The sequence below is a fragment of the Canis aureus genome, chromosome 11 (assembly GCF_053574225.1).
Source record: "Canis aureus isolate CA01 chromosome 11, VMU_Caureus_v.1.0, whole genome shotgun sequence".
NCBI lineage: Eukaryota > Metazoa > Chordata > Mammalia > Carnivora > Canidae > Canis > Canis aureus.
Genome location: NC_135621.1, coordinates 67,780,657 through 67,801,703, shown reverse-complemented (window position 1 = coordinate 67,801,703; position 21,047 = coordinate 67,780,657). Strand labels below are relative to the sequence as shown.

Genomic DNA, 21,047 nt, shown 5'->3' with positions numbered 1-21,047 from the left:
CTTTTAACCCAAGGAAGCCCATCATTTCTACTGAAATGCATTTGCATTTCTGAGCTGTGTTGGAGTTACCTTTTTTTTTTTTAAGTACAAATATCGATTCCTCGTAAATGTCCACTCCTCTAGCAAGACAAAAAAAAAAAAAAAATCACAAGATTCATGAGAAACTGAAAAGCCTCTGCCATTCGGAACCTTGGCAAAAACACCTGTGCCGCCTCCCCCCGCCTCCCGCCGCAGCGCGGGGGAGCTGGTCCTCCAAGCCCGAGCACCCCTGGGGCCTCCCCTGAACTCCGCGCCTCCGCCCCCGCCCCCCACCATCGTTAATCCAGGGGTTCGGATGGAGGGAGGGAACCAAACTGGAGCCAGATGTGCGCGAGCCCTCGGCTCCCTCCCGCCTCCTCCCTCCTCCCGGGCTTCTCAAAACCCGGAGCGCCGTCCGGCAGGGATCCGGAGCCAGGCAGACGCCGCACAAACAGCTCCGCTCCGCGGCTCCTCCGGGAGCGCCAGCCGGGAGGGAGGGGGCAAGGAAGCCGGGCATGCTCAGTAGGCGGGTCAAAGTTTTTTTTTTTTTTTTTTTTTTTCCTCTCTCTTCTCCCTTTTTTTTTTTTTTTTTTTTCGGTCGCAAGTAGGAAGCTTTTTTGCACTCCACCACCTCTGGCCGCTGGGAAGACGTCATCGCTTCCGCCCTACTTCCTCCTCCTGTTGGCGGCGGTGAGAATCCAATATGGAGTAAATCGGCGGAGTCGGGAGATGGGGCTCGGACGGGGCGCCCTGCACCGCCTCCCAGGCGCACCTCCCCCGGCCGCCGGCCGCTCCCCGGAACCGTGATTGGCCCGGGCCCCGGGGGCGACCCCGGGCCGAGCCCCCGCCCGCGGCCGGCCCTCCCCCGGCCCCCGCAGCCCCCGCCGTGCACGGCGCGCTTGTTTTTCTGTCTCCCCCGCCGCCGTCCGCTGCCCGGGGCGCTCCCGCTCCGCCCGGGCCGAGCCCCCGAGCCCCTCCGGCCGGGCCCCGGGCGCCGCGGCGCGCGCCCCCTCCGCGCCCCCTCGCGCCCCCGCGCGCCCCCTCGCGCCGCCCCCCCCCCAGCCCCACCGGGCGGTCTCCGGAGATGTGAAGCCGGGGCTGAGCGCGCAGGAAGATGAAGGGAGCCGGGCTGCCCGCCGCGGGACAGGCGTCGAGGTGAACAGGAAAATGACCGAAGAAACACACCCGGACGAGTAAGTTCGGCTGCGGGGCGGGAGCGTGCCCGCGGGCGCAGCGTGGGGCGGACCTGGCGTGGGCTGCGCGCCTGCCCCCTGCCCGCCGAGCGGGGAGGGGCGGCGCGGCCAAGGGCGCGCGGGTGACCTCGGGGCGCCCCCCCCCAGATCTCCCGCGGCCGGGGCGGAAGGACCGGGCACCCCCGCTGCGGCTCCCCGGGGCCGGTGGGTTTTCCCGTGGGGGCTCCGCGGCTGCCGCCCCGCCGCTCGCCCCCCATCCCCGTCCCTCCCCATCCCCGTCCCGCCATCCGCATCCCCATCCCCGGTCCCGCAGGCAGCCCACCGGGGGCCCGGGCTCCGCCATTTCGTTTTTCTTGAATCGCTCTCATTTGCATACCACATTTTCATTCATAAAAAAAAAAAAAAAAAAAAAAACAACGCGGCGGAGCGGAGGGAGGACGGGGCGCGGGCCGCGCGGGGGGCCTGCGGGAGCCGGGGATCCCCGGGCGGGGCGCGGCGCGGCGGGGGAGCGGCCGGAGGGGTCCCGCGGCGCGTGTGAGCTCGTGTGCACGCGCCCTGGGGCTCGGGACGGGCGCCCCGCGGGGTGGGGGGGCGGACCCGAGGCGGGGGCTGCGGGGGCGGGCGGGGCGGCGTGCGCGCGTGCACGGGGTGCAGGGGGTGCAGGGGTGCGTGCCCGGCCCGCGGGCCCCAGGGAGCGGTGCTCGGGGCGCTCGGCTGGGGGGCCCCCGGGTGGCCCGCCGCCCCCCGCGGGCTCGCTCGCCCAGCCCCGGGCCGAGGTGAGGCTCCTGCAGCCTCGCGGTCGCGGAGTCGGAGCTGCCGTCCTCCCACCCGCGCCCGGGGCGCCCCGGTGCAGGGGGAGCCGAGGCCGGGCTCCTGGGCCCGGCGCCTGAGGTCGTCGGCCGCGGGTCCGAGCGGTCAGCGCTCGGCGGCCGTCCCCGCTGCTCAGTGGCTGTGCCCGCCACCAGCCACTTTTTTTTTTTTTTTTTTTTTTTGTGAATAAGACGCTCTCCTTTATTGTCACATGATATCCCTCCCCTCCTCCCCTGCACATTCATAAATCCGGAGCCTGCCTCGGCTCCTTTCATTCAGAGCTGCCCTTAGCGAAGGTAGCAGTGGCGCGGGCTGGGGCGCAGAGCCGTGGGCGGCGCGGGGGCGCGGGGCCGTGGGGGCTGCGGGGGCCTCTGCTCCTGCGAGCCTGGACCGTGCCGAGGGGGGAAGTGACTCAGGGCTGGGTGACCCGGAGGGCTTCTCTTGCAGCAGGTGACCGAATGCTGTGCTCTACTCTTAAGAATCTACTTTTTTTTTTTTTTTTCTTTCTTTTTTAAATGCCCCTTTATCCTTTGGCGTCTGCTGTTGCCAGGCTGGGCGGGAGAGGGTGGGTGTTTGGGCAAAGGGACTTGCCTTCCCTTGTCCCCCCCCTCCAACCCCCCCGCCCCCCCGGGGATGTTGACCCTGGTCTGCTAAGACACCTGCCGCTGGGGACCAGCCTGCCTGGAGCGCATGTCGCTGCGATGCCACCACCGCTGTTGATCTTTTTTAAAACGTTTTTTTGCCTTTGCCTTCATACACTGCATTTTGAAACTGTAAAATGGGGGGGGAAAAGTTGCTTTTGGGAGGAAGAGATATGCTGCTGGGCCTTGTTCCCTTCCGACTGGACGAATAGGCCAGTGTTTCTCTGGGTCTCCCTTTGTCCCTGCACACGCAAATAGCAGTAGTAGCAGGGAGGGACGGTGGCCTTGCTCTGGACGTTGGGATTCGTGTTGGAGATTGGTTCCACTCGCCCTGCGCTGGGGTCCTTGGCTTTATTCCCTTGGGAGTACTGGTCCGGCCTCTCCCTTTTCACTGCAGCATGGCAGCTTTGCGTCCTACCCCATCTGACAGCCAAAGCAAAAGGATTTGGGGTGGGATCATGAGCAAGAAATGACTACCTCTATTTCATGCTTTCAGAGCACTTGAGCTTGGAACTGGCTGCCCCACTGCTGTCAGAAGCCCAGTTGAGACAGTGGGTTTTGAGGACAGGTTCTGGTTTCAGTTAATCAGAAAGCTGTAGCGCCTTAGCCTACTGCAGAAATGGCCTTCCTGGGATTACTTTTAATGTAATGACCTTGGCATGAGACGTGAAATGTAAGCCCGTAAGAACACGGGCTGCATGGGCTGTTAACTGCCGTTTGTGGACACTGTCCATTGTATTGTTCAAGTTCTTATGTAATGACCCATCTGAAAAATGCCTTTTAAACATTAGTGCCTGGAAGAAGGTTTCTCTCTGGATTGCAGAGCTTGCTGTGATTGCCTTTTTGTTGTCGTTGGGTTTCTTTTTTTTTTCCTTTTCCCCTTTTTTTTTTTTTTTGCAACCATTGTCTGGAAGCTCAGAGCTAAAATTATTACTGGATTACAGTGGTCATAGTTAGCCTAGGTTTTTGCTAGGTTTATTTATTTCTCCTCTAGTATGAATTTTGATCTTTTATTTTCTCTTCTAATGGCTTTATGTTTGGGGTCCTGCAGATAACCTTTTGGAAGTAGACCAGGTGTGTTTCATATAAAGAGATTTGGTGACCTCAAATTGGAGACCTTTGGGAGTTACAGTTATGTCTTAGGTATAATAGATTTTTTTTTTGAGAGTCCATATATATTTAAGTTTTTTGCTAAATGGTACAGAAATGTAATAAATACATTTAGCATCAGAGTACAAGAAGTCAGAATCTTGCAACTGGCAAAATTGTGCCGAATTTTAAAAAATAATAAATATTTTATCTTAATGCTCTTTTCCATGTCGATTTAAAACTTTTCTAATAAACATATGCTAGCTCAGGAAAGCTTATCTCCTCTTTCTGCCAACTGTCCTAAAATGTAGCTTCTATATAGAGAAGACTCTGACCGGTCTCCTCTGAAGGCATTTTGTCTGTATCTTTAAAGCATTTGATTAGGCTCTTGAATGATTTGGAAATTTGTTGACAAAATGAAGGAACTCTTCTCACATGAGCTTAATTCAGAAAACATGGGGCTACCATTTAGCTATTCTGTTGCGCTCATAAACCTCTCTGCAAGACATATCCTGCTGAGAATGGACTTGTAGCTTCCTCCTTAGTCATGTTTTTCCTAATGTTGGAAGGTCTTCCCTTAAATTTTTTTTTTTTTTTTTTTTGCTGAACCATTTCAAAGAAATTAAACATCAGAATGCTTTATATTTAAATACTTGAACATACTTTTCCAAAAGATGAGAATACTCTTCCATGAAACCATAGTACTATCATCACACTTCACAAAATTAAGAATCATTCTGTTGTCTTTAACATTCAGCCCAATTGCCTGAAAATGTCTTTTACAACTGTCCTTTCAGCCAGGTGCCAATTAAAGATCCTGAGTTAAATGCATTTAATGTACATTAAGGCTCAGGGCTCAGCCATTTGCTCACTTTCTGATCTAAGGCAAGTTACTTACCTATCACCTTGGTTTTAACGGAGTGAATGAAATGGGAATGAATGTTACCAGTTTCATGGAGTTGCTGTGAAAATTAAATGAGATAGCATGTGAAGCCTCCTGTTGAGCACCAAGCATAGAACAGGTGTCTGGTGTTGGCTCTTAGCAGGGCCCTGGGATATGTTTCTTACAGGCTCAGCTTGTTCATTTTCAAATAATCCTATGAAGGAGTTGCCCCATTTATATTTTATTTTTTAAGATTTTATTTATTTAGAGGGTGTGTGTGCACACAAGAGTGATGCGGGGACAGAGGGAGAGAATCTCAAGCAGACTCGCTGCTGAACACAGAGCCCGATGATGCGATGCGGGGCTTGATCCCACCACGCATGAAATCCCGACCCTGTGATTATGACCTGAGTCGAAATCAAGAGTCAGAGGCTGAACTGACTGAGCTCCCCAGGCGCCCTGGAGTTACCCCATTTGACTGAGGAGGAAGCTTAAGTGAAGTTGCTTGCCTGAGCAACCATTTGTTTATAGCCCTTGACTCATTCAATCTTCTCAACAGCCCTCTGGGGTAGGTAGGGTATTATTTCCCCCCTTTATAGTTGGGGACACTGAGGTCCAGAAAAGTTGAGTAACTTGTCCAAGGCCGTATCATTAGTAAATGAAGGAGCCTGGCTCAGGAAGGACTGTGAGGTACCTTCTCGGAAGAGGACAGGCTGGCCAGCCTTAGTCATCCTGACTTCCAAGCTCTCGCTGTTTCTGTCAGTCATGCTGTCCTTAATTCTTCTGAATCGATGACAGTCTGTCATTGTAATTTTTTTCACTTCTTTATCTTCCCTGAAATTGCTATGAGGCACATACTGAATTAAAGTGAATTTAAATAAATTTGGGCTTGAGAATTAATTCCATGATACACCTTAAGATAATGGGAGTGTGAATTCATAGTTGGTTATTGCTGGAGGTTAGCTGTACATTCATTCTAGCAGTTTTAGAAATTAGACCTGGTACAACAAATTTTGATTCAGTTTCTTTGCATTAGCCTTTAAAAAGGGATGTTTCTACTCGACATATATAGAACTCCTTAAATTGTTAAAAGCATGCAGTTGGCTACACAGAACTGGAATTTGGTCCATTCATCAGAAGATCTTGAAAGCAAGATGAAACAAAAAACTTGGAAAGACCTTAACAAAATTGTAAGAGAGGACATTAACCTCGTATACAGTGAAGCGCCTACTGTGAGGCTGTACATCTTTCTTTCTAGGTGGTGGACTTGGACTTCTCTCCATCTACTAAGCTTGTTTCCACAAGGACTTAGCAGTGCTCCCTCCTTTCTAGCTATGGCTGATCCTGTCTGCTATCCACTTCCTCTAACCAAATAAAATATGTAAAAGTGAATCAATACAAATACCAAAACTACTGTGCTTCAGCAGTCTACTTACTCATGCTCTTTATTCTGAAGTTTTTCTTCCTTCCCATCAAGTGAAATTCTGGTCATTCCCCACCAATCAGTTCTGCGGCCACTCCTTTTATGAGATCCTCCTAGACTTTCTTCACCTCCCCCTTCAAGTCAAAACTGAGGACTCTTTCCTTTTTAAGATTTTTATTTATTTATTCATGAGAGACACACACAGAGAGGCAGAGACACAGGCAGAGGGAGAAGCAGGCTCCATGCAGGAAGACTGATATGGGACTCCATCCACCAGGACTCCAGGATCACCCCCTAAGCCAAAGCCAGATGCTCAAGCACTGAGCCACCCAGTGCCCACAGACTGAGGACTCTTGATAGCATTTTTCCCTACACGGTTTGGCAGTTCTCACCATTTAGAGTTGGGCTTATACCTAGCTAGATTCTTACCAGAATAGGAGCTTTTTGGATTCATTGAGTTGAGAGGATTACCTCTCAACTGCCTAGTAGTCTTCTAGTTGTTTGCTCAATACCATTGACATGGACACATTATGGTTGCTTAATAAATGTCTGTTGAACTTAACAAAAATGGATTTATTTATTTATTTATTTATTTATTTATTTATTTATTATTTTTGGATTTAATTATTTGCTTTGTCCCTGCCAACGGCTGCAGTAATTATAATCATTGTGTTTGGTTGACTTACAGTGTGTGTAAGCCTCCTCTGAGAAATTGCGTTCCTATGAAGTCCTTGGCACATTTTGAGGAACTTGGGTGCAGAACTATTGTATTTGGGTGCGGAACTAACTATCTGGTAGTGATCTGGGATTGACAACTCAAAACTATTTTGATTCCAATCACTATTGTGGGAGTTGGGAAGTGGAGGATCTTGAGTGCAGTAAACCCAGGCCTCTGTTTCTGCCTCTGCAGGAGAATCTCCGCGGAAATCACAATATTAACAATTTGCAGTAGCTGCAGGGTTCTGATGGAGTCTCAACACTTGAAGTCGGAGCCACACATCAGCCGTGCTGATGAGCACCAATATTGGCATAGTTCCTCTATTACCGGGCGGAACACAAATACGCAGTCTGACAGCAAAATCCTCAGAAACTGAACAGGATGATAATAGAGGCAGAGCAGCAAGTTTGGGTGTGTGGGTTTTTTGTTTTGTTTTGTTTTTTCTTTTTTTGTTTTGTTTTGTTTTTTGGCTTATTTTCTCAAGTAAATTGGACTGGACTGGGTTGGTTGGTTGGTTGGTTTTGAGACCCAGTCATATTGATAAAAAGTCTTAAATGCTTCTTTTTAATCAATATTTAAGGCTAGAACATTGATGATTCTTTTTTTTTTTTTTTTATTTTTTTTTTATTGGTGTTCAATTTACTAACATACAGAATAACACCCAGTGCCCGTCACCCATTCACTCCCACCCCCCGCCCTCCTCCCCTTCTACCACCCCTAGTTCGTTTCCCAGAGTTAGCAGTCTTTATGTTCTGTCTCCCTTTCTGATATTTCCCACACATTTCTTCTCCCTTCCCTTATTTTCCCTTTCACTATTATTTATATTCCCCAAATGAATGAGAACATATAATGTTTGTCCTTCTCCGACTGACTTACTTCACTCAGCTGATGATTCTTCAAGTAATTTTCTGGGGCGTGTAGTCACTGGAGTAGAAGGGATATTATTGCACTGGCGCACACAGTGCCCTGTGGAGCAGAGAGCACTGTCTCTGTGTTTGCCCTGGGTGGGCATGAAGAATTGTTACTGGAGCTTTGACATGTGTCCCATGTCATGGGAAGGAAGTCAGGCCAGGATCTTAGTAAAATACTTGATAGTAACTGGCATAGGAGTTCACTAAATTAAGTGACAACTGTTTTATAACTAATTTCTCAGGTAGACTTTGTCAGCAGGGTGTTCACTTGTGGCGTATTGTGCACAAGATAGCAAATTGTGCTTATGTTTTTTATGCCCTCCTCAAAGTGTAGTTTGTTATTTATTTAAAGACCAAATTCCTGGTTTTGCATTCACATAGGGCGCAGAGGTGAAGAAATGGATTCTGACTTCATCCTAGCATTTAGAGCTGGCGATTGAAGGGATTAGAATGAGGGCAGCTTCTGAAATGTATGGCTTTGGCTCCTCTGTGTACTGACATAATGATTTTTCAAATCTGGTGGTTCTTGTTCTTATATATATTCCCTCTGGTCCATTCCTAAGTGCTTAAACTTAATTATCAGGTTAAGTTTTTAATTGTCTTTCCTAGTTTATCTGGTAATGACATTTTTGTCTTTTCGTTTTCATTACTTATTCTTCTTATTTCTTTTTCTCCTTGCGTTGCTTTGGCTCTGGCTTCCAGTATTGATTTTTCAGATGAGCTCTTCTTATTTTGTATGTGCATCCCACCGTGGGAATGCACAAAAAAGATTGGCCCTATATGCCCTTCTAGGGGTGAGAATAATAGCTTCTGAAGCCTTACGCCCATAGCCTTGCAGAGTGCTGAGCTCTTAGTAGGCTTTCTGCAAACGTCTATTGATTGGTGAAAGCAAATATTCGTTAATTGAAAAATGATTTTACCTTATATCAAAATATAAACTATTATTCTTACCATACCTACATCCCAAAAAGACTTTGCGGTTACTACCTTTTCAAAACTTCTAGGAGGGGCAGGCTGCCATGATGGTAGGGGAAGAAACATGGATTTTGTGGTCACACAGTGCTTTAGTCAGGGCCCCCGGCAAATGTCTGAAGCCTGGAGCCCTGGTTGATGTAAATGAAGCTCACGCTGCTCTCTGATCCATTGGCTGTTAAAAAGTGGAAATGAAATTGGGAAGGTAAAGCACTTCAGCACAGTGCCTGATAAATTGGGAATTCAGTGGGACTCACCCACCTCCAGTGTCTCCTGTCACAGAGCAAGGTATGATTTATTTTTAGAATTTACAAAGTAGAAGATACCCATTAACAATATTTTACCTGCACAGCAACCTTTTGAGGCAAGAAATAAGATTCCCCCATAATGCCTGTGAGAGCCAAAGTGACCTGCTCCAGGGGGTTTCTAGGAGGTCAATTAAAGCCTAGAAGTCATATTTTGCTTTTTATTTGGCTTTCTGGTGCTGTGCTATTAGGACCTAGAGTAGCACTTTAGTTCTGGTGTTTTAATACCAGTAAGGCCCTGCTGGCTTTTGGCCAGCACTAGGATCAGTGATCCTAGTTGGCTATCTTTTTGAGATTTCATGTCTTGTGGAAGCTTGCCTCCTTTGTTTACTGTCGGTGTACTTACCTGTTAGTAGCATCTTTGGCTTTCTTGCCATTTTTGTCTGTGGTTGAGAAACCTTTCACGCGTCATTCAGATTGTTTCTAAGAGTCCGTAGACTTGGGATGGGCTGGGTTGAGGGGGTGGCTGGCTGAAGGTTCCCTTAGGAGTGAGTTGGCTCATGACTTGTTTTGTCCACTTGCATGTCCTGTTGGTGTTTATGTTTTACATTTTCAGCCAAAAAATAAAGTGAATGTTAGATCAGAGGTTTAATTTAATCAGCATCCTAGTAATTTTACTCATTTTTACAGATCTTTTAAAGCTGCATAAGTGAGAATATAGTCTTAATATAGTGATTAAATCGTTCTCCTTCGTTTAATAGGCCAAATCAAATCTGTGATTTTTCTCAGACTCGGAGTTTGAAAACAGGCCTGCTCTTCCAGGGTAGTATACATTGGCTCAGTGGTTACTTCTGGCCCTGAAGGCCTAATGGTGTCCTCTTAATTAATCTGCATATAAACAGGTTTCAGGTCTGGAGTCTCTGTTTTTGAACCAGCTTTGAGGCCCTTATCATCCATTCTTAGATGTCTCTTACACTAAGGAGAATTAGGGGGTACTAGATTACAGGTGTGTCCATTCAGAGCATGGTAGACTTTGAATCTAAAGAACTTGACTTTAGAAGATATTTGGACCCTAACTGCAAAGCTGTTCATTAATTATCATATTGGATAAAATAAATAACCGGGGTGGTGAGGCTGGAGGAAAGGGAGTGACTAGCCGTTGAGTGCCATTCCCTTACGGCACACCTAATCCCCCAGAGAGTACCAGAGCTGTGACTCAGAGGGAGTCTCTGTCCTTAGGGAGCTTTTACCTTCTAGGGTGCTAGGCACTTTCATATTCATTAGGGATATGAGGACAGCATCATCTTGATGAATGACTCTCAGAGTTTTTTCTTTCCTTCCGTTGCTTCTTCAGAGTTCCTCCTAGCTAGATCTGCATGCTTTGGGATTCCCAAATTTGGGGTGGGGGGAACTCTTTACCTGGAGCATTAAAGGAACGACATACCCTTCCCAGAATGGCCTAACAAGCTCTTCAAGTTATTTTTAGGGTGTGTGTGTATTGTGTACACTTGCACACTCACATGTGGAAGGAACATGCCTGACAGGCAAGAAAAAACTCACAGAGGTTAAGTATCTTGTCTGAGGTCGCAGAGCAGAATTTATTATTTTTAATTCCAGGTCCTTCGACTTCAGATCCCATGTCTGTAGAATATTATGGGTCGTAACTTCATAGAGCATTAGTTTTCTTGTGTAACAAAACTGTGTGTGCAGCTTGATTTATATTATTATTGAGCAAATGAAGTTAGAACTCACTCCGAATCCTGAAAACACCTTGAAACTGTGAGGTGACATTTCTTTCTTGTGTTCCTTTTCAGGTCTGGGAGGGAGGGAAGCAGTGCCCACGGAGGTGGCCTTTTCTGTACTGATATAAAGAGCAACTTTACAGGGTACCTCCTTGAAGGGAAAAAGACCTAGCCACCTTATCCTTGAAAATCTGAATGAGCAGAATGGATAACAACGCACACTATTCTCCTGGGCCTGTGTTCTAGCCTCGCTATTTTGAGAGGAGGATCAAACTTGAATCTGCATTGAGAGTCTTGCAAAGGGAGGATTGTGATTTGGTAAGGCCTCAGATTCCTGCATTAAAAAAAAAAAAAGATTTATGTATTTTTTTTAAAGATTTTATTTATTCATTCATGAGAGGCAGAGATTGAGAGAGAGAGAGAGAGAGAGGCAGAGACAGAAGCAGGCTTCATGCAGGGAGCCCGACATGGGACCCGATCCCAGGACTACAGCCATGCCCTGAGCCAAAGGCAGATGCTCAACTGCCGAGCCACCCAGGGATCCCCAAGATTTATGTATTTATTTGAGAGAGACAGCACAAGCAGGAGGGGCAGAAGGAGAGGGAGAAAGAATCTCAAGCAGACTCTGCGCTGAGCACGGAGCCCAGTGTGGGGCTCGATCCCAGGGACCCTGAGATCATGTCCTGACTTGAGCGGAAACCAAGAGCCAGACACTTGACTGACTGTGCCACCCGGGCACCCCTCAGATTCTGCATTTTTATTAAACTTCCAGGTGCCGCTGGTGCTGCTGATCCATGGGTCAAAATTATGAGTAGCAAGGGCCTATGGTTATGATGCTAGTAAGCTCAGAGCTGCCAGGTTTGTGTCTTCAAAGTCGGCTTCACATACTTGGCATTTGGAATCTGTTGAAGAAGCTCACTGGATGGGAAGGTAAGGTGGTGCTTACCCATGGAGGGATATTACCAGGCAGCCACTTCTCCATCCCTGGCAGGGTTTCCAGCTTTGACTTTAGATGGGAATGTGCTGGGAGAATTTTTTCTTACGGCTTAAAAAAAAAAGTTCTTGGTGAATGCCAGGAGGCCCAAGAAATCCGTCATGTAAAAAGAAATACGGAGTCCCGGCACTTTGTATGGAATGTCTATGGTCAGCTGGCATTCTGCACCTTCCAGACAAATCCGTCTTGTATGGAAAGCCTGCAGCCCTGGGAAGCAGGCGTGCTCAGCCCTAGAAGAAATCACAGGAAGTAATTAAACAGAGAAGGTCAGAGAAAGAGGAAGTGGTTGTGTTGTTTCTGATGCGAATAGCATTGTTGTTCCTGGGGACGCAGATGATGGTGTTTAAGTCTTCTGGAATGCGACTGCTTGGGGATTTGATTGTATTTAAATTGCAGCCCTTTCAGTTTATTCTTTCAGACAGCAATCTAGTTAGGAAATGAATTGCTTTTAGGTCTTATCAGAAATACCCACGTGCCTAAGCAGAAGTTTTAAGCAGGGAGTTGCTTATAGCTTGGCAAATTGCACCTAAATGAAATGAATGTCAAGACTATTAGAGGTTAATTTTAGGTGTCTGGAGTTCTCCTTAATTCTCCTGATTAAACACTTTAACATAATAGTTTCCTTAATTGGAATAATGATGGAATATTAGCATGCATATTAAACCATTTACCCAAATTTGAATAGGGTTAAAATGCAAATTATCCATCACTTGTCAGTGCTTACTCTTCAGAGATGATTCCTGGTGAGAGATGGGGAAAAGACTGGAATGTGAATTGGGATGGGGCTTTCCACTGAAAGGCAGCATTGCTTGGAAAGCCAAGAATAGATCAGGGGCCTAAAGTAAGAGACCCTTTGTTCCCCCAAAACAGTGGGTACTAAAAAATACCCCATTGCTTATGATAGTAAAACTACAACATGGAGGCAGATGCAGTGGGAAATCCAAAATGAGCTAATGACCCTCTGGTTGTGTCTTCATTAGCTGGTCATATTTTTCTTTGATGGGAAGGTGATGGGAGACTAACCTCCCCCTGCCCTAGCATTTAGATAGCCCATCTGAAAGTCTTTTTTTTTTTTTTTTTCTTTTTCCATCTGAAAGTCTTGATCTGATGTCACCACCCAGCAGTTAAACCTGTGGCTGAGATCCTATAAGCACTCCCAAGTGTCTGTACTGAACACATAATGTCACCTTTTTGTATCTATTACTCTATTTCAATGTATGTAGCCACATTTAAAAAAATTATTTATTCTTGAGAGACACACACATAGAGGCAGAGACCTAGACAGAGGGAGAGGCAGGCAGGCTCCTTGTAGGGAGCCCGATGCGGGACTCGATGCCAGGACCCCGAGATCACATCCTGAGCTGAAGGCAGGTGCTCAACTGCTGAGCCACCCAGGCGTCCCTGTAGCCACATTTCTAAAATAACAGTCATGACCTCATTAAAATACTACACAATTCATGGTGGATATTTGTGTATTTTTCTCAACTCACGGTTATTAACAAACACAGCTGTAATCCCTGGGGAGGGGAGCCGAGCCGGTCCCCGAGTTTTCTCCGTATGAGTCTTTTTTACTTAGAAAATTGGGAATCCTTGCGGCCCTCGTTCTGGATGTGAGAACTTAGTAAGTGTGGTCCTTCTTGGGGGAGGCATGCAGACGAGGGTGCGGGCCTGCTCCCAGGGCGGATTGGTTGGAAGGTCTGAGCAAAGTAGGGGCCAAGTTTTAGTTGGAGAAGGTTGAGGAGAAGTTGAAAATGATGAGGACATGTCCCTTAGAGACTCGGCAGGTGTTGGGTCTTCTGAGTAAGGGAGGGAGCGCTGGGGGCGTGAGTCTTCCCTGTCTCCAGTTGTCGCCTGTGGGCTGCCGCGGGCAGCTGTCCAGTCCCTGTGCTGTGGATAGCGGCAGCGTCGATGGCTTCCCTTTCAACGCGGTGGCCGGCTCTGGGGTCGGGAAACCCAGGTTCCCGGTCCTTCCTTGCCGCTGGCGGCCTACGCAACCCAGGCTGTCGGGTTTCTCTGGACTCTGCTTTCTCATCTCTCAGATAAAGGGGTTGAGTAACCTAAAACTCTACCGAAGGACTCTTCTAGTTCCAAATATTGCAGGGAGAGTTAACATCAAAGAAAATGTATTCCTATTTATTTATAAGCATAATAGTCTGTTTTTGTTTTAATCGCAGCACAACTGACGCACAAGGTCTCGTTAGTTTCAGGTACACGACGTAGTGGCTCAACGGCCCGTGCCTCATGCTGCGCGCACCACACGGGTAGCTACCATCTGTCACCGTTCGACGCCATTGCAACGCCATTGTCCGTCTTCCCTGTGCTGTACCCCTCATCTCTGTGACTCATTCTGCAGCTGGGAGCGTGTACCCCCCACGCCCCTTCCCCATTTCCCCATTTCCCCATTTCTCCCACGCCACCCCTCCGACAACCACCATTTTGTTCTCTGTGTTTATGGGTCTGTTTCTGCTTTGCCTTTTTTTTTTTTTTTTAAGATTCCACATATAAGTGAAATCATTTGCTATTTGACTTATTTCACTTAGTGTAATACCCTCTCGCTCTATCCATTGCGTCAAGTGGCAAAATCTCCTTCCTTTTTATGATTGACTAATATATTCCATGGTGTGTATACGTGTGTGCGTGTGTGTGTGTGTGTATACTACATCATCTTTATCCATTCATCTGTCTTTTTGAAAAAGATTTTATTTATTTATTTATTTATTTATTTATTTATTTATTTGAGAGTGAACGGGAGAGCATGAATGGGGTGAGGGGCAGAGGGGGAAACAGACTCCCCACTGTGAGCAGGGAGCCCGATTCGGTTTGATCTTGGGACTCCTGGATTATGATCCAAGTGGAAGGCAGATGCCCGACTGACTGAGCCACCCCTGCACCCCACCCATCCATCTCTTGATGAACACTTGAGTTGCTTCCATATCTATTGAAAATAATAACTACAATGAATATAGGACTGTATATATTTTTTTGAATTAGAGTTTTGTTTTCTTTGGGTAAATGCCCAGGAGTAGAATTATTAGATTCTATGGCATTTCTGTTTTTACTCTTTGTGAGGAGCCTCTATACTGTTTTCTACAGTGATTGTATCAATTTCCATTCCCACCAAGAATGTAGGAGTCTTCCTTTTTTTCGCACATCCTTACCAATATTTGTTATTTCTTGTCTTTTTTTATTATTATTATTTAATTATTTGACAGCTCCAGAGAGCACAGGTTGGGAGAACAGCAGAGGGAGAAGCAGGCTTCCCACTGAGCAGGGAACCAGATGCGGGTCTTGATCCCAGGACCCTGGGACCGTGACCTGAGCCAAAAGCAGACACTTAACCGGCTGAGCCACCCAGGCGCCCGTTTCTTGTCTTTCTGATGCTAGCCATTCTGACAGGTGTAAGGTGATATCCTCTTGTGGTTTTAACTTGCCTGCTGATTAGTGATGTTGAGCATCTTTTCATGTGTTTGTTGGCATGATACTCTTTTTTTAAAACAGAAAAATACAAAGCAGAAATTAAAACACTTCTTGCTGCTCCAGTCAGGGAAGCCTTCACTTTCAGTAGGTTGGGTCTTGAATTTTAGAGGACTCAGATAAGGATGGTGGCCCTGATGGGGAGGCACAGGACAGGCCACATAGGGAGGAAGTGTCTCTTTTTCGAAGGATTTCTTCCACAGGCAGGAAACTCCTCTAGGCTTATGCTGGGGGAGCTCAGAGAAAGAGGTGATTGAGTTGGCTGAGGCTAGCTTTGGGAGGATGTTGAGTGCCAGGCTCACAAAGCAAGTATTTGGACATTTGTTCTTAGGTAGGACAGAGCTGTTCAAGGTTTTTCTTTTCTTTTCTTTTCTTTTCTTTTCTTTTCTTTTCTTTTCTTTTCTTTTCTTTTCTTTTCTTTTCTTTTCTTAAGATTTTATTTATTTATTCATGAGAGACAGAGAGAGAGAGGCAGAGACACAGGCAGAGGGAGAAGCAGGCTCCATGCGGGGAGCCCGATGTAGGACTCGATCCCCGGACTCCAGGATCACGCCCTGGGCCGAAGCCAGGCACTAAACCAATGAGCCACCCAGGGATCCCCAAAAACGCTTTTGTGCCTCCCCGTTGGGGACTCAAACCCCCGTCTCTCGCGTGACAGGTGGGGATACTCACCACTATACTAACGGGAACTGCACTGGTCAAGGTTTTGAAGCAGAGAGGTGCTGATGTGATATGTGGGCAAATGCAAAGTTGAACTAGTCAGAGGGTGCAGGCTAGGCTGGAGTCAAGGAGGTGCCGCTAATAATTGTTTCTCTGTCATACAGGGGCAGGACTCTTCTCTCTGGCCTTACTTAAATGCACAAGGCATTGCTGTAAAAAGCTTTGTTCCTAGGAGGGTGTTGTTATGCTTATTGGAAGATCAAGTGCGCCATGGAATTCAGAACAAAATTAACTAGCTTTGTAGATCAAACTTGCAACTTGGGAATAACCCAAGTGAATGTTGTTTATGGTTGTTTTTAGTATTGTTACTTCGGTAGAAACACAGCACTCACATCTGTTGAAATTGCCCCTGTGCAGTGCAGGATGCATTGTCCTTCCTCAGTAGAGTGAAATGGTTGCAATTAGACCATAAAAGTATAGAACTGGAGAGGATCTTGGGAACCTGCCATCTCATCTCCTTTCTTTTACACATAAATTGCACTTTGGGGAGGTCAAATGAGTATCCTGGGGTCACACAGCTAGTCAGTGGTTTGGGATATGTCAGTGAGGACATGTCATCTGGCCTTGGTCCCAGTCCTGCTTTGGGCAGTATGTTAAACATTCATGACAATTCCTGTCCTTGAGGTGTGGAACCCTTGGGTGGCAGGATAGAGATGGTGGGAAACAATCACTTCGGGTTAACGTGGTCCACGTAGACGGTGAACCGTCAACATTGAACAGATTGCTAACCTTGGTCGGCTCTTGTGCAGTAGGTTGCAACAGGTGAGCTTGTCCAGTGCTGTCCCTGTGTGGCTCACCTGCAGACGGCAGGTAGGGGTCCTGAGGTATGGCTTCCATGTGTTGTGTTTCGGGGACAAAAGGGTTGGGAGTGGAGCAGAGGAGGGCCTCTTTCAGCTTGCCATTCTGGGAGACAGGAGATGAGCCCTTAGGTGAAAAGTTGAAATATATGTGATGTTCCAAGGTTTTTGCACCTGGGCACCAGCAAAAAAGTTTTGAAACATTACCTCTGCCCGTTCTTCCTCCCCAGCTCCAGTGGCCTCTGTTCTCCCCATGTGTTTGCTTTTGATGCTAACTGCCAAGGCAGTGTGGTCATAGACAGCAGGAAGTCATATTTGATGTGCAGGTCTCGTGGGGTGGGGGTAGGTGGATGCCAGGATGGGAAGGGTGGCGGTTTTGGCACATCCGTGTGAGAACACTGCACGCTTCTAAGCCAGCAGGTGCTGTTGCCACTAAAGAGGGAAGGGAAGAGTTGACCACCTGGTCATGTAAGAGCATTTTTTATGGTAGTGCTTTTTACTTGAGGTTTTTCTAAGGTCACTGCCCCATAGGTTGAGCCCAGATAAAGTTGGGATTATCCTCTGGATCAGACACAGCAAGGGTTGTAGCCAAGGGCTTGAGGAAGAATGAAAATAATCTCCAAAGCAAGACCCTTTCCCCCAAAAGCCTGAGGTCCAGCAGGGAGGCTGGGAGGCCATAGTGGGATTTGAGCCATTTCCTAGTCCTGCTGTGAAACGGTGCTCTTCAGTCAGGACTCCCCCTGGGCTGAGGATATTCACTCTCCTGGGGTAGGGTAAGAAACTGGTATTTTTAACACTTTCTTTCTCTTGGGCTTCTATCCACCGTCCCTTTTTTTTTTTCTTCTTGTGCATCCCCATCAGCTGGGCATTCTTCTCACTCATAAAGGAAAAGGGTCCCTTGTGAGCCCGAAGATCCCACTGTGGAGTTTCAGGCTCCTAGTTCCAGGGTTTCTGGATCCTCCAAGTGGTGTGGATCATTCAGGTGTAAATGATGGCTCCCCCTTCCACATTCCTCTTACTCCACAAGGAGCTGAGCACAGCATTGGCCAGGAGAAAGAGACAGGTGTGGTGCACCCAGCACCCCTGGCATGCAACCTGAAACAGACCCCTCCCCACAACGGTCCTAACTAGGACGATGTATCAGCATTAATAAGAGGCCCCAAGGTGGAGCCTATCTGGGGTTGTGGTTTGGGATGCTGTTTAGGACACAGTACCCTTCCTGCTTCCCAGTCTTAACCTTTCTCATCCCTAGATGAATTGAATTAGAACTTCACCTCCGCTCTGTGTGTCGTTCGTTATTAAAGTAACTCTGGGAGATTCTGATGTGCCTTAGACTGATCAGGATTTGGAAGAGGAGAACTAGAGAATGCCCGGCCAAACCTAGAGGTTATCACCAACCAAGATGGCACCAACTAGGGAAAATGGGCTCTTTTTAAAACTCCTGGGTGACATGTTAACGAGATTCGTTGCGGCGATCGTTTCGCAGTATATACAAATATCGAATCATGTCACAGCTAGGGTCACCTGAAATAACATGATGTTAGATGTCAGATCTCAAAAAAATATATATAAATAAATAAAAAGACACCCCTCCTCCCTACACCTCCCTAGTCTGTCACCACCATTAATTTATCCTGAGGAGCCTGCCCTTTCAGAGGGTGTTCAGAAGGCAGTGCACCTCCACATATCTATGAAGGGAAATGTTCTGATAAGTGTTCCTCCTCCTTTTCCTGCCCTTCCCTCTTGGTTCCATCTCATTTGAGTTGGATAACAAATAATTGCTAAGGGAGGAAGATACCAAATTGACATTACAATGTGAAGTGAGAGTATAAGTGACAAAAAATAAATTCAGTTTTTGATCCAAGAGATCTTATTTAATTAAAAAAAAAACTAAAGCATATGAAGAAATCACCTACAACTGTCCAAAATTATGACTGTTTTTTAAAATTATTATTTTTAAAAAAGGTTTTGCTAAAACTTTGAAAGCACTATTAACTTGGTGATGTAACACAGATGCCTGTAGGATACACATTTCTATTTTAATGGTTAAAGTAGTAAATATAGGTTTGTTTTGTTTTCTTCACTGGAGTGGAACCAGTTCTCTTGCAGGAAACAAGAATAGTTCTTGCATTTGATTTTTGACAAACCTTTGTTAAGGCGAGACTGGTATTTGCTCAAATTTAAAGGAAAACAGTCATAAAATCATATGCTTTTACCTAGAAATGAAAATACGCTGACTTAAAACAGATGTCTCTAACAAAAACTGATGCCAGGTTTTAAGATTGTAGCTTGTCACCCAGAAGTAGGAGAAAATGGGACACGGTCTTGTGCAACAGCGTAAATGTACTTAATGCCACTGAGCCATACGCTTAAAAACAGTTAAAATGGTAAATTGTATGTTATGTCTGTTTTGCCACAATTAAAAAAAAAAATCAAGCCAAAAAAATGGGACTGAAGTCATGTAATGACTTAATAAGAACTCCAGAAAAATGTCAGTTTGAGCACAAATGTCTGGGCCTGTGCGCCCTCAGACTCTGAACCTCCCATTGAGAATCCTCATGTGTAGATTTCTAGTTTCCTTTCAGCCCCTAAATCTCCTACATCCCCCTTCTGCTCCTCCCCTCCAGAAGAGCCCCCCCCCCCCCCCCCCCCCCCCCCCCCCCGCAGAGATGAGGTTGAGGCAGATGCACTTGAGATGCCTCCCGTGGCACTTAGCCCTGTAGCTCCTAAAGGTTCCCGCAGCTCACTCCGTGTGTGTGTCTCTTGACAAGGGGTTGGGACCTCTGAGAAAACGCTCAAGGTCCAAACAGCTTTGTGGGAGCGCTACCACCACCACTGGTCTTGATTGATTTTGGGGTGGCGAGGCGATGAGCCCCTCCCTGCCAGGGAGATCAGGGTTGAGGGTCAACTCGTGCAGTAGTGACCAACCCACGTGGCCCTGGGCAAGCACTGCACATCCAGAGAGCCTCCTCCGTGGCTCTCAGGTAGAACAAGAACGTGGACTCGGATGTTGTGACAACCATGTAGGGTGATGATGCAGAAACGTGCACTAACACACACACACACACACACACACACACGTGTAAAATCCAAACAAGGCCACCCCTCTTCCTTTCCCCTATTTGGAGACAAGCAGATTGCAACTGGCCGGTGAAATCAAGCTTGTGAGAACGAATGTGTGCTCACGCCTGGCTGTGAGAAAACAACTTGCTCTTTAAAAATGTCAGGCCCCTTTTTTGGTGTTTTTGAAACTTGATGTTTCTTTAAGTAGTTTTACTAGTAGCATGTTGGCATCAGTTGGATTGTTGGCGTTGCCGAGGTGGCGTACCCCTCGAGCAGGAATATCGGCGACTTTTTATATAGATTTCATGAGTTTTTCAATAAACTACACACCAGCTCTTACCCACAAGTACTCATTCTTGATTGTTGAAAATTTATACTCATTCATAAACTGTTTATAGATTTGACACTTACTGGCCTTGGGAATACTTAAGTCACCACATCACCACATTCGATACTTAATTTGGTAATCTCAGTGTCCACCAGAAAAAAAACAAATGTTATAATGAGCTGCTGTGATAAGCGTTTGGGGATAAGGCTATTCATGGACGAGGACAAGGTTGTCCATATGAAAGCACCCCCCCCCCCCCCCGCCTCCCCCTCCCAGGATGGGAACATGGGATTAGAAGATCTTACCAGCTCAGGGAGCTGAGAAGTATGCCCTGTTCTACGAGGCTGGATGGCCCTTCGGTTTCTACTTGGACACTTCGGTGATAAGGAGCCCACGTGCCCGGTGACTTGGGCACGCAGCTCTGATTGTCGGCAGGCTCTTCTACGGAACCACTGTCCTCCGCGGCAGCAACACCCAGCCCTCTTGTTCTGGCCGTCCTGCTGGTACATGAAGGCTTGGCTCCCTTCTGCTGGCCCCGCGGCATCCCCGGCTCCTTATCAGTGTTCAGGTTCGACTATCTCTCTTAGAAAACCGGGGCCCGGAATTGGAGGCGCTTTTCCAGATGCAACAGACTCTTAGATGTTGTGATACTTGCCTCTCTTTGTGCAGTCTGGGGTGGGCTGGGGGCCACGGGTCAGGATAAAGACGCCTGGCTGTTGGCATCGAAAATGCATGCTGCTCGTGCTGAGCCAGCACCCTTGAATTTTCTTTGAATGGACATACTGGTCGCCTTCAGTTGCTGTGGGCTTTAGAGGGGTACAACTCTCTGCCCAGGACAGGGCAAAAAGGAGGCCCTCCTAGTGCCAGCTGAGCACTTAGGTATCCTGTGGCTCTTGGTGTGCTGGGCACTGATGGGGGATGGGCATTCCCTCCTTTCCCAAAGAAACTCTCCGTTTGCAAATGAAGTACTCTCGTCTTGATTCCCTGGATGGCATTCTTTGGCTGGGGTGCAGAAGGGCAGGCAAG

At 47.2% G+C, this 21,047-nt stretch overlaps 1 protein-coding gene and 1 long non-coding RNA gene across 3 annotated transcripts in view; one reads left to right on the top strand and one right to left on the bottom strand.

Annotated features, from left to right (window-relative positions):
* Positions 1-825: 825 nt before the first annotated feature.
* SPRED2 (sprouty related EVH1 domain containing 2) overlaps positions 826-21,047 on the top strand; it is a 115,258-nt gene continuing 95,036 nt past the window's right edge. The window contains exon 1 of one of the 2 annotated variants that reach the window (XM_077915659.1): positions 826-1,211. In XM_077915659.1, coding sequence (XP_077771785.1) covers positions 1,186-1,211 — 26 coding nt within the window. In that variant the 5' untranslated portion in view covers positions 826-1,185. The remainder of the gene's footprint in view (positions 1,212-21,047) is intronic. The other variant, XM_077915655.1, reaches the window with a different exon arrangement.
* Positions 11,365-20,836, bottom strand: LOC144324287 (uncharacterized). The gene is made up of 2 exons (XR_013389801.1): positions 20,327-20,836; positions 11,365-11,869 (listed from the first exon to the last, which is right to left on the bottom strand). It is a non-coding gene; the product is annotated as an uncharacterized LOC144324287 (long non-coding RNA).